The sequence below is a fragment of the Mizuhopecten yessoensis genome, unplaced genomic scaffold (genome assembly GCF_002113885.1).
Source record: "Mizuhopecten yessoensis strain PY_sf001 unplaced genomic scaffold, ASM211388v2 scaffold11041, whole genome shotgun sequence".
In the NCBI taxonomy this organism is placed as follows: domain Eukaryota; kingdom Metazoa; phylum Mollusca; class Bivalvia; order Pectinida; family Pectinidae; genus Mizuhopecten; species Mizuhopecten yessoensis.
Window position 1 is genome coordinate 141,969 of NW_018408849.1, and position 14,351 is coordinate 156,319.

Below are 14,351 nucleotides of genomic sequence, written 5' to 3' on the forward strand. Positions count from 1 at the left end.
ATGGAAGGTCCCTGCAAAATTTCATTGAAATTGGTTCAGGGGTTTTGGAGAAGAAGATTTTTGAAATTTTAGTCAATTTGACCCTTTTTGGCCCCGCCCCTCAGGCCCCTGAGGGCTGGGGACGAAACCGGCAACTATTTTTGTTGACATTTGGCAATGGAAGGTTTCTGCAAAATTTCATTGAAATTGGTTCAGGGGTTTTGGAGAAGAGGTCGAAAATGTAAATTGTTTACGGACGCACGACGGACGACGGACGACGATGGACAAAAGGCGATCGCAATAGGTCACTTGAGACTTTGTCTCAGGTGACCTAATAATTGATTTACTAAACAGAATAATATCAATTTTAACCACAGTTTTCCCCCAGACAGATTCTGACACTGTTACGTGTATATACACTCCTAATATCTCATTAATATCGACAGAAATGGCGAGACGTTAGTTATCAGAGATCGTTTAAGCAAATAATCTATGATTGAGCATGGGGACAGTTTCATGAATACAGCCCCTGAGGTCAAGATGACATGTCAGTCCGATACAATGATGTAATCACATAACCATATTACACAGACTCTGTACATTTACATCGGTATTAGATCTTACCTGTGCATTACTGCCCCCAACATTAACGAGTTCGTGCCGGAGGGGATAGGTGAGGTCCACAACCTTCCCGTGATCGCCCTCATCATGGGCTTGTAGAGCCTCACAGAGGGGCAGTAGGATCCTCTCGGACACCCCCTTACTTCGACCATGTCCGTTACTGTATAACATAGAGACTAGACTTTACTCTCACAGAGAGGGAGTAGGATCCTCTCGGATACCCCCTTACTTCGACCATGTCCGTTACTGTATAACAAATAGACTAGATTATACCCTCACAGAGAGAAAGTCGGATCCTTTCGGACACCCTCTTACTTCGACCATGTCTGTTACTGTATAACATAGAGACTGGACTATAACCTCACAGAGAAGGAGAAGGATCCTTTCGGACACCCCCTTACTTCGACCATGTCCGTTACTGTATAACATAGAGACTAGACTAAATCATCACAGAGAGGGAGTAGGATCCTCTCGGACACCCTCTTACTTCGACCATGTCCGTTACTGTATAACATAGAGACTAGACTATAACCTCACAGAGAGGGAGTAGAATCCTATCGGACACCCTCTTACTTCGACCATGTCCGTTACTGTATAACATAGAGACTAGACTATAACCTCACACAGAGGGAGTAGGATCCTCTCGGACACCCTCTTACTTAGACCATGTCCGGTACTGTATAACATAGAAACTAGACTATACCCTCACAAGGAGGGAGTAGAATCCTCTCGGACACCCCCTTACTTCGAACATGTCTGTTAATGTATAACATAGAGACTAGACTATACCCTTACAGAGAGGGAGTAAGATCCTCTCGGACACCCTCTTACTTAGACCATGTCCGTTAGTGTATAACATAGAGACTAGACTATACCCTCACAGAGAGGGAGTAGGATCCTTTCGGACACCCCCTTACTTCGACCATGTCCGTTACTGTATACAGAAGGGCAGTAGGATGCTCTCGGACACCCTCTTACTTAGACCATGTCTGTTACTGTATAACATAGAGACTCTACTATACCCTCACAGAGAGGGAGTAGGATCCTTTCGGACACCCCCTTACTTCGACCATGTCCGTTACTGTATAACATAGAGACTAGACTATACCCTCACAGAGAGGGAGTAGGATCCTCTCGGACACCCTCTTACTTAGACCATGTCCGTTACTGTGGTACACTCTCTAAATACAGTCTAACTTGAGAACCCGTACAGAGTATATCTCCGACTAGTTTAACCGACTGAATATTCATGTTTATCTAGCTCAACTTAGTCCTAAATTAAAGTTTTAAAATGAGATTCCCATCAATTGCCTAGTTTCCGCGAAACTAGGAAGTCAGTTGACTGAAATTAAGAAATAAATATATACATGTATATTCATCCAAGACTTCTACTTTCAATATCGGTAATCAGCGCTTGATCTTTTTATAAATAAGATTGACAAATTCGAATCGAATGACAAACATCTACAGACTTGTAAGACAGAACATGCTAACGTGACTAGTAAGACCGAACATGCTAGCGTGATTAGTAAGACAGAACCAGCTAACGTGACAGTAAGACAGAACATGCTAGCGTGACTAGTAAGACAGAACATGCTAACGTGACTAACGTGACTAGTAAGACAGAACATGCTACTAGCGTGACTAGTAAGACAGAACATGCTAGCGTGACTAGTTAGACAGAACATGCTAGCGTGACAGTAAGACAGAACCAGCTTGCGTGACTTGTAAGACAGAACCAGCTAACGTGACTAGTAAGACAGAACCAGCTAGCGTGACTAGTAAGACAGAATATGCTAACGTGACTTGTAAGACATAAAATGCTAGCATGACTAGTAATACAGAACATGCTAACGTGAATTGTAAGACAGAACCAGCTAGCGTGACTTGTAAGACACAACCAGCTAACGTGACTTGTAAGACAGAACATGCTAACGTACTTGTAAGACATAACATGCTTGCGTGACTAGTAAGACAGAACATGCTAACGTGACTTGTAAGAGAGAACCAGCTAACATGACTTGTAAGACAGAACCAGCTAGCGTGACTTGTAAGACAGAACATGCTAACGTACTTGTAAGACAAAACCAGCCAGCGTGACTAGTAAGACAGAACCAGCTAGCGTGACAAGTAAGACAGAACATGCTAACGTGACTTGTAAGACAGAACATACTAACGTGACTTGTAAGACAAAACCAGCTAGCGTGACTAGTAAGGTAGAACCAGCTAGCGTGACTAGTATGGTAGAACCAGCTAGCGTGACTAGTAAGGTAGAACATACTAACGTGACAAGTAAGGTAGAGCCAGCTAGCGTGACTAGTAAGGTAGAGCCAGCTAGCGTGACTAGTAAGGTAGAGCCAGCTAACGTGACTTGTAAGGTAGAACCAGCTAGCGTGACAGGTAAGGTAGAGCCAGCTAACGTGACTAGTAAGGCAGTACATGTATTTGTCTCTCAGAAATGACTTCTCCTTTGGCTGTATTGACAATGACGAATCGTCCACTTGGTGCAGTAAATGTATACTTTGGTAGGCTTTCAATGTTTATATGGATGCTTCCTCACTTTGTTTTCCTGGAGAGTATTATTTATATCCTATCAATGACGAGTACCTGACGGAATCCCTAAAGGTGTCCATAAACGTGTTGACGGCAGCTGTGTCCTTGGCCCCTAGACACGTCATCAGGAGGTGAGGGTCTGTGTATAAGTTTAGGTGGCTGTCTATTCCACCATTCACAATCTCAAATACATCTTGCCATCTGTCCCCGACTGACACATCTGAAATTCGTTCAAAAGATATTTAACCAACAAATTAATTGATTAAACTCAAATGTTATCCTCTAACCTCCCTATCGATGTTTAACTAAGTATAATCCTTAAGTATTGTCATCTGATCAGATTTTGTCATCTCTGCCTAATTGCTACATATATATGTAAAAATTGCACAAAGAAATCAAACCTCTATATCAAATACGTCACACTCGCCAATTAATTACGGATCAAAAATTGAAAATACGTATCTATTAACTCTTACCGTACCATGTCCCAACAATAACTCCACAGTTTGGATTTGAATAGATGTAAAGAACCGTAATTTGGCGCGGTAAGAAATTGCGAGTTCAAATACAGCAAAAACGTATATTAAGGGGCATTTTAATAAATGATGTTTTTATTCATTTGCCTGGCACAAATATCAAAAACTTTAAGAAAGTTATTTAGATGCTAAATTTAGGAAATACGTAAACGTATTTAACAGTAAAAACTCATCACCGTCTCTTGAAAGTTATTTTTGCTTGGCTCACACGCATTGAATCGCCATCTCTCATTACATTTTTCTAATATCTCTCATTGTACTTAACTATACTAACACATCTCATTACACTTAACTAACATCTCTGATTACACTTTTTTCTGGACTTACATATCTCATGATACTTAACTGTACTTACATCTCCGATTCAATTTCACTGAACTTACATCTCTGATTACATCTTTGCCGAACTTACATCTCTGATTACACTTTGCCGAACTCACATCTCTGATTACACTTTGCCGAACTTACATCTCTGATTACACTTTGCCGAACTTACATCGCTGATTACACTTTGCCGAACTCACATCTCTGATTACAATTTGCCGAACTTACATCTCTGAGGACACTTTGCCGAACTCACACCTCTGATTACACTTTTCATAACTTACATCTCTGATTACACATTTCTGAACTTACATTTCTGTTTACTTTTTTCTGAACTTACATCTCTAATTACACTTTTCTGAACTAACATCTCTGATTACACTTTTCTGAACTTACATCTCTGATTACATTTTTCTGAACTTACATTTCTGTTTACCTTTTTCTGAACTTACATCTCTGATTATAATTTTTTGAACTTACATTTCTGTTTACCTTTTTCTGAACTTACATTTCTGATTACAATTTTTGTGAACTTACCTTTCTGTTTACCTTTTTCTGAACTTACATTTCTGTTTACCTTTTTCTGAACTTACATCTCTGATTATACTTTTCTGAACGTAAATCTCTGATTACATTTTTCTGAACTTATATTTCTGATTACATTTTTCTGAACACACATCTCTGATTACACTTTTTTTCCTGAACCTACATATCTGATTACACTTTGCAACTTAAATTTCTGATTACATTTTTTCTTAACTTACATCTCTGATTACACTTATCTGAACTAACATCTCTGATAACACTTTTCTGAACTTACATCTCTGACAACACACTTCTGAACTTACATCCTTAATTACATTTCTGAATTTACATCTCTGATTACACTTTTCCGTACTTACATCTCTGATTACACTTTTCTGAACTTACATCTCTTATTACACTTTTCCTTACTTACATCTCTGATTTCACATTTCTGAACTTACATTTCTGTTTACCTTTTTCTGAACATACATCTCTGATTACACTTCTCTGAACTTACATCAGTGATTACACTTTTCTGAATTTACATGTTACATGTTACTCTACATTTGTCATTAGGCTTTACTGTACTTATATATCTCAATACACATAAGGCACTTTCATCTCCAATATCACTTTACTACGTATTCAAATCTATTGCTAAAACACAACGTACTTTCTCTTAATTTACCATTATACTTTAATGTACTTACTCTATAATTACTGATACCACTATACCGTATTAACTCTTAAATTACCATTATACTTTACCGTGCTTACTCTTAAATCACTCATACCACTATACCGTATTTACTCTTAAATTACCATTATACTATACCGTACCTACTCTTAAATTACCATTATACTTTATCGTACTTACTCTTAAATCACTCATACCACCATACCGTATTTACTCTTAAATTACCATTATACTATACCGTACTTACTCTTAATCACTCATACCACTATACCGTACTTACTCATACCAGTATACCGTACTTACTCTCCAGTTCCAGCCGGTATAATAGAGAGCTACAGTCTACCATCTGACCAATCGACTTTGAGGCTTTGTACCGTTTGACAAGCTGAAATAAAGTTTTCAAGCAAGAAAATATTTATTAAGTTTTGCATAACATTGAGAATGAGAAATCACCACCCAAGAGTGACCAACTAAAGTTTCACACACATCTGAGTATGTTTAAGGCGTTTAAGTGTCTGGTGCCTTAATGTAACATGTTATAAATAAAATGTACGACGATTAACTATTACTTTGGTAAACTATGTCATTAAGTAAGTCGCTGTGATCACATTATAGACAGATTTGTCTTATCTCGATATTCAACCTATTATATTATGTATTGATTTGGAGCATCCTTGTCCAAAACCAGTATTTCCCTTTTTGATTTACACAATATCATTGGATCTTAATTTTTACATCGCACTCACTTGTTTGAATATTTAGAGCAAACATCTTGTCACAGGATTCTTGTTTTTTGATTATGCTGATAACTCTGTTATAGCATTTAAATTATTTATATCTGAGCCGAGAACGTCTGAAGATATTCAAACACTCATTGAGATCAGTTATCCCATATCGATACAGTAGTTCGAGTCGACAGCTACTCTACCTGATATTGAGTAACACTAAGTAGTTTGTGTCGACAGCTATAGCCTGATATTGAGTAACACTAAGTAGTTTGTGTCGACAGCTATAGCCTGATATTGAGTAACACTAAGTAGTTTTGAGTCGACAACTATAGCCTGATATTGAGTAACACTGAGTAGTTTGATTCGACAGCAATAACACTAAGTGGTTTGAGTGTCGACAGCTATAGCCTGATATTGAGTAACACTTAGTGGTTTGAGTCGACAGCTATAGCCTGATATTGAGTTACACTAAGTAAGTTATAGTCTGATATTGAGTAACACTTAGTGGTTTGAGTCGATAGCTATAGCCTGATATTGAGTAACACTTAGTGGTTTGAGTCGATATCTTTTTCCCGTTATCTTAGACTGAAATGAGCTCAGTGAGTCCGACAGAACGATTGTTGTCATACCGTTATTACGTTTATACATCTGTTCTTCGTTGTCCGATTAAATGATGCCTTGTAGTACCTATGGTGTTTTTGTGAATAGTAAAATATTGTATACACTCAGTCCTACTCGGTAGTCTGATGATTGTATGGGAGCGTCGGTATATAATTCAGTAAAACTACAATAATCGTTATTTATTTTTATTTCTATAAATATTTATTTCTAAAGCATGCTTACTAAGATTATTGTTTGAAACTTAAGAGAGATGGCAAAATTATTGGAGGTGTGTCTAAACGGAAGGCAGAAACATTGTATCTTTAAATGATATGGTGATATTTCTATTGATTAGATACAGTCACTTTAAAACTATAAGATAAATGAAGAAGTATTTGTAAACAATGTTAAAAAAAAATCCGAAAGAATTAAGTCTATATTTAATCAATTAAAGATATTTTTGAATGTAATATACATAGTACATACTTTTAATAACGGGATTATATGTGATATCTGTATTGTTTAAATGATATGCAATTAACTTTTATCTCGATAGGTTTATGAGATATATCTTAAAATACATAGCTCTTTATATTACTAAATGTAGCATTTGGTTGTCATACTTTTACTATTTGGTTTTATAAAGACTTATGTTCCGTTTGTTGCTGTAAGACGATGTCAAGTACCAATATGAAGACAACTATTTACCTGTTTTCATTACTGTGGTCCTAACTTTTACCCAGATACAGAAGTCAGCTGTTTAAGACAAAAGCATGAATTAATTTTACCAATCGCTCACCTCGTTATCAAAAATTCCCAGAGCTTCTTCGTAACTGCCCTAAAATTAAACAAATAACTGTTAATGCACTTTGTATAGGGAGTGTACAACTTCCTCAAGTAAAATCAAAACTTTATTATGAAGCAACATAACATTAAAGAAAGCAGTATCTTATATAAAAAGAATGATTAAGTAGTAATAAAACACAATGATCGCAAACATCAATGTACATTTGATCACCTTGACCACATATTTTAATTATGTCCAGGTAACTTCGGACATGTAATTCTATATGGTGTAAGGTTAGTCTCAGTAACAATTCACTGACAGTTTACTTAAGAAAGTGCAACATCTCTCTCATCAAAACCGTGACGTTGATGTTATCCTGATATACATTCAGATTATTCTGAGTGACGGGGGATGTTTTACGTTTTTGTTGATAACGACCTTACACGTACATGGTATACTAATTAAGGCTGTGGGGAATCGTTGTACTGTTTACCTTTTCCACGTAATACAAGCTGTTGTGCCAGTACAAATGGCAGGCCAGCCTATCACACGCCTGTTAATGAGGCAAGCAAGTATATTAGTTAAGCTTAAATTATATGAGTATAATTATTTCATTATCTAAAGCACGAAGGTAATTTATCTACAACGTAATTTGTTGTATTATTACGGGAAAGAACGGCTCTTAAAACGAGTAAAATCGCAAATAAACCCACAAAAGTCATCTTGAAAATAATAAATTTGAGCTCTAAATTTGAACATGCATTTAAAAAGAAAAATACATCTCCATTTATGTGGAGGTGAAGATTATGACATAATATTTAATATTTTCATTTAACGTCTGAGGTAAAATTTGCGTCACGTGTCGTTTGTCCAAATGGGACTCAGCTTCAACGTAGCCAACCATTTCGCCTCATTCGGCAAAATTGTCGCCATATTGGTTAGCTACTTACGCGTTAGTAGTTACAAGTTGTCGTTATAGAAGCTTGTCTTAATTCGGGTCAGGCAGCCAGCGTAAGTGTCGTCGATTTGGACCCATTTACTGAGCTCAGGTATAGTAAGACAGACGTTCGTGATCTCAAATGAGAGAGATAAGTGATCTTTGCGCATACATTTGCCAATTTGTCTCGGGTTATAAGTAAGTTAACTGAGATTTATATAAAAGTTAAAATTAAAAAAAAAATCGTGACATTGTATATATTTGTTTACTCAATCATATATTATTAATTATTTTTTACTTTGAACTGACACAAAGCTTCTCCATGATATTCGGATTTATGAGACAATGGGCACATATCTTTATATAACGATATTCTTACATTCCAGTCGTTTTCCGTTCCCTCCACAAGTTTCAATCCTTCTTCCACTCGGCCCTGCATCTCATACACATGTGATATAGCATGAGTGGCAAAGATATCGTGTTTGTTCATTTCTAAAGCCTGAAAAAAAATAATGGTATTGTATTATACACTTTCGGGTGGAGGCCGGAAGGTTAGTTTTCATTTATCGTACGAGTTATTTCCCTTGTTTCGTGATTTTAACCTGCTGGACTGGGGAGAAAAGTAGTGAGAAAACAGTTAACCTGCTGGACTGTATACTATTTGTAAAGTAAGAGTGTCCTCCCTTGTTTTAATTCTACGAGTAGGGGGGAAAGTAGTGAGAAAACAGTTAAAAAGTATGTCGTAGCTCCCTTAATACAACTTCCAGTAAGTTCCTCGCGAGTTTAACTTCCTAAAGCAAGCCAGGATTTCCGTTGAATAAAGAGTAACAATTTGAAATAGACATAGTTTTTGGGAAATGTGTATGTTTTGAAATGTGTATGATTAGGTTAGCAGAAATATTTTCTTTTCAATTGTATGGGTGGATGTTTTTACTGGCAGTAAATAACATATATTCTGTACAGTGAAAATCTAGAAATGTTAGCCCTATCTATTTCCATACTTTTCTCCCCTGTAAAAAAGAACTTTTAAATAATTTCGGCATTCGGCTATGGTGTTGGTACAGACAGGTAATTACTGAACAAGACGTTCATGGTCAGCTGTCTCTTAGACCTTTGTAGCACTTAATACCAGCAGGTTGTGTCTTAGACTTTTGTAGCACTAATACCAGCAGGCTTTGTCTTAGACTTTTGTAGCACTAATACCAGCAGGCTGTGTCTTAGACTTTTGTAGCACATAATACCAGCAGGCTGTGTCTTAGACCTTTGTAGCACTAATACCAGGAAGTTGTTTCTTAGACCTATGTACAGACCCCGGACCGTTTTTCTTGTCCGTTTAAACGCAAACGCAACGCAAACGGCACGCAAACGCAACGCAAACGCAACGGAAATTCAACGCAAACGCACACAAACACGCTCCTAAAACGCCGTTCATAGTAGACCAATAACGGTCTTAGATTTAGATGTACTTGCTAGCGGAAGCGTGTCGGTCTCTGACCCTAACTCTGACCTGTAGTTTGCACAGCGGGAGATGCATATGTACTTATAGGCAACATTTTTCCTGTCAGCACCAAAACAATAATTTGGAATGATGATTTGTCCGCTGATTTCTTTTGTGAATATTGATAATTCATTTTGAAATGGAATTAAACTTCTAATGGCATCCGTTTGGAACTCAACAGTACATTACATTTAACATCTAACCAGTAAATCTACACGACCCCGAAACAATTCCATTTTATGAATTCATAAGATTAAAAGTATATTTTATGTTGGTGGTTTTCCACTTATCTTTTTTTTTAATTTCTATATTTTCAAGGTGAAGTTAAGGGAATAGTCTTGACCATTGGTTCTTCGACAACAATACGGATACGTCCAGTTGGTAGCTTATTTTTGCAATCTCAAATTCTGAATTTGTTGTTAAAAAATATTTAATCAATTTGTCGAAAAATAATTAATAACCCAAACTAAATAACGTACATGTAATTGTTTATTTTTATTTAAACTAGACGATAGCAAATGTTAAAAAGGAGATGAAATATGAAACTTGTTTTCGGAAAATATTGGATATGAATATCATCATATTATCTTACAAATCTAACTGAAATGCTGCAAGCGAATTCCGTGTAATAATTGTTTTTTCTTAAAATCGTTCTTCTCTACTTATATCTCAAACAAGTATAATTCTTATGATATTCTCCTTAGTGGTATTATTTGATAATTTTAATCAGTATTTATATGAATGATATTGAACCCGGAGCATAAGTTATAGGTATCTTATCTATACATCTTACAACACAACATACATGTTTACATTCTATGCACCCTGTTACGCTTAATCATATTCATTGCTGTACCCACGGACTTAGATTAGATAATCTAATTCCGTGCTGTGCCTAAAGTTACACATTTTCATTTGTCTGAGCACGGAATAATATTATCTAAGTCCGTGGTCTGAGTGATGAAAACATAATCTGAAATCTGAATTACTTATGTAATTCCCTCCTTAAAACAGCCTTGAACCAAAGTATTTTATTGCGTTCTTTTGACCGTCATTTTGATAAGTATATTGTACAAACAACATTGGTAAATTATCCGCCATGTTTGATTATCATGTCGGATTATACCAAGGGGAATCGTTATCTCCCATCCTTTTTTCATTATTTGTTTATGATACGGAAAGTGAATTTATGAATTCTAATTGTCAAAGTTATGAATTACAGTTGATAAACCTGTTTATGCTGATGTATGCGGATGACAGTTTTATTCTCGGAGTATGCTACCGATCTTCAGCATATGCTAGATCGTTTACAGACATACACTGAAAAATGGAGTTTAAAGGTAAATATAGAAAAAACTAAAATTATTGTTTTTAGAAAAAGAAAAAGAATGTTACCTTCTGAAATTTGGACTTTCAATGGTAAATCTATCGAAATTGTTGATAAGTTTTGTTATCTTGTATGAGTTTTTACCTAAAATGGAAGATTTACTGTAACACAAGATACATTAGCTTGTCAAGGACGGAAAGCATATTACCGCTTAAAAAGAAAAATGAAAGATTTTGCCCTTAATACGAAGAAGAAAGAAAACCATTTTGGCGATTCACATGCGGCGACTAGATGTACTGTTAAAAAGCAACGGGTTACAAAGACAGACCATTCCAAAGAATGGCAATTGTTTCTTTGAAGCAATTTCTAAAGCAAAAAACAAAGTTAAAAGTGCTGAAAGAATTAGAATGGAAGTATGTGAACATATTGCACAGTTTAAAAAGCATTACATTGAATATTTGGTACCTTCTGGATCGGACACCTTTGAGACCAGCAGAGAAGAGTACTTCAACTCTCAAGTTCAGTTTCTGAAAGAAGATGGGCACTGGGCAGCCGATTTAGCTGATGTACTTCCAATGGCAGTATCCAATTTATATGGTAACAATATTACAATTTACACAAGTCAGCCATCTCAGCCAGTCATCAGTGTTCAACCATCTCTGTCAGCTGTGGATTCGTCTAAGGATAACATAAGCCTTGCATTTTGTTCACCTCACGGAATGGAACATTACGATGCATGTACCATCATGTCAGTAGAAAATGCAAACCAGGGGAATTATGCGGATTTAGAATCATATGAGGTAACCCCCAAAAAAGCAAAAAGTGGACGTGAACTATTCAGACAAATTACACCACGAAAACAAACGAAATTTACAACACCACCAAAGAAAGTTCTCACGCGTAAACGTAAAGTCAACCCAGAAAAATGGAAGAAGAATGTTAGGAAAACCAAACGCCAAAAAGGAGATGAGTATGTAGGTGTAACCGGAAAAATTGTTCCCAAACGAGCAGTACAAAAACAAGATTGTAGCAAATGCAGATTTAAGTGTTCATCCAAGGTGTCTGAAGCAAGGAGACAAATCATTTTTGATTCATTCTGGAATTTGAATTCACGTGACAGACAAAGAGATTTTATTGACGACCACGTTTTGGAAAGGGAAAGCAGAGGCTGCATTGACAACAAAAGGAAACAAGTTGCAAGAATATTTCAACTTAATGCGGAAGGGAAAACTGTTAAAGTTTGCAAAAGGTTCTTTCTGACAACATTGAATATTGGAAGGAAATTTGTTGACTGTGCATTGAAGATTAAGGATTTGGAATCCGAATCCAGAAAGCATAGAAGCCCTCCCAATAAGACATCAGAAACGGATAAACACTCGGTCAGACAACATATTGAGTCATTTCCTACAGTTGAATCTCACTATACCCGAAAAGACTCGGAAGAGGAAGTACTTGAGCTGTGACTTGACAATTAATAAAATGTATTCACTGTATAAAGATGAACAGATCAAGGCCGTGGCATCTTTTGCAAAGAGTACAATCTATCCTTTCATAAGCCCAAAAAAGATCAGTGCAATATTTGTAATGAATATACACAGAAAAAGAAAATGGAACAGTAGATGACAGTTTGAAATTGAAGTACGACAACCACCAGCAACGCAAATCAGAAGCAAGACAGGAGAAGAAAAAGGACAAAACTAGAGCAAAACGTGACTTGACTTTTAATGCTGCTACCTTTGATATGGAATCGGTTTTAACAACCCCATGCTCTTTGGTCAACCAAGCATATTACAAAAGAAAATTATGCTGTTACAATCTTTCTGTTTATTCCCTTGGTGATAGCAAGGGACAGTGTTACCTTTGGAATGAAACGGAGGGCAAACGAGGATCTTGCGAGGTCGGCAGTTGTCTTTTAATGTACTTAAACTCACTACCAAAAGAGGTTGAACACGTGTCGTTGTTTTCAGACACATGTGGAGGCCAAAACAAAAACAAGTTCATCGCTACCGCTTTGTTGTACTCTGTAACGACCAGTACAAGTATCAAGGTGATCGACCAGAAGTTCCTTGAACCAGGTCATACTCAGATGGAATGTGATTCTATGCATTCAGCAATTGAGTTTGCAAAGAAACACACATCCATTTTCGTACCCAGTCATTGGGATACAGTTGTGCATATGGCAAGGCGTACAAAACCATACACAGTCATCCCTATGAAACATTGGGATTTCAAAGATCTAAAAGAAGCATCAAGGGCGTACATTACAAACACACAGTATGATGAATCTGGAGAAAAAGTGCAGTGGAGGGAAATCAAGCATATCAGAGTTTCCAAAGAAAATCCAGGAACAATTCAATTCAAGACAAGCTTTCAGGAAGGAAATTTTAGAGTCATAAAACGTTTGCCATCAACTCGACGCACAGCAAGAAAACATGATGACATACCACCACGATATACTGAGAGGCTGGCTGTAACAGAACAAAAGAAGAAAGATCTCCTTGCCCTCTGCTCGGCAAACATCATTCCCGAGGAATATTGGCAATTTTATAAAATGCTACCCACTGAGAAGAAGACAAAGGAAAAATTACCAGAGCCTGATGTTCTTGAGGAGGATATTGACTCTGATGAATAATTAGAGCTGCTGATAAGAATGAAGTTCGCGGGTATCAAGCGTTCAAAATATTTGAAAGTGCATTTGTGGATATTAACTCAGTTAACAAATGAATGTATCAGGATAGCTCTGTGAGAAAGAAAGTCAACGACACACAACTACTAATTTAACAACACCAATGGAGGGTATTAAGTTTTGTAATAAACAAGGAATTAACTTGGAAATTGTAATTTATTTTTCGGGGAATCATTACTCCAGTGAGAAATAATTCAACTGTGGATGATACATTGAGATTGGGGTTCGTGAGTATTTAACTTTAAATTCAATTATTTTAACAAAACAAACTATTAATTATGGATGAGCTATCAACTACTATCCAGATAGCACCATTTGTTCTCTAAATTACAGCAAATGTTTCGCTGCCAAAAAGTGCTATCTTCAGATAGCACCTTTTGGCTAAAGTTTATTATGACATTTGTTGCCTGCCAAAAGGTGTTATTGTCAACTTTGTCCAAATATGGCAATTCCAGTGGTCAATGAGAATGAAATTAATCATTCATAGAACAAGTGTATATGGTGCCATAACAATGCTTAGTATTAATTTCCTAGCTTTACCCGTTATAAAGTA

The 14,351-nt window shown here is 36.5% G+C and overlaps 1 protein-coding gene across 4 annotated transcripts in view; it reads right to left on the reverse strand.

Moving 5' to 3' along the window:
* LOC110464902 (tetratricopeptide repeat protein 38-like) overlaps positions 1 to 14,351 on the reverse strand; it is a 50,729-nt gene that overhangs the window by 3,758 nt on the left and 32,620 nt on the right. Inside the window, exons 7-12 of one of the 4 annotated variants that reach the window (XM_021520365.1) lie at positions 8,667 to 8,786; positions 7,844 to 7,903; positions 7,363 to 7,401; positions 5,539 to 5,620; positions 3,208 to 3,373; positions 604 to 760 (exon numbers count right to left, since the gene is read on the reverse strand). In XM_021520365.1, coding sequence (XP_021376040.1) covers positions 604 to 760; positions 3,208 to 3,373; positions 5,539 to 5,620; positions 7,363 to 7,401; positions 7,844 to 7,903; positions 8,667 to 8,786 — 624 coding nt within the window. The other 3 variants (XM_021520367.1, XM_021520366.1, XM_021520368.1) reach the window with 3 other exon arrangements.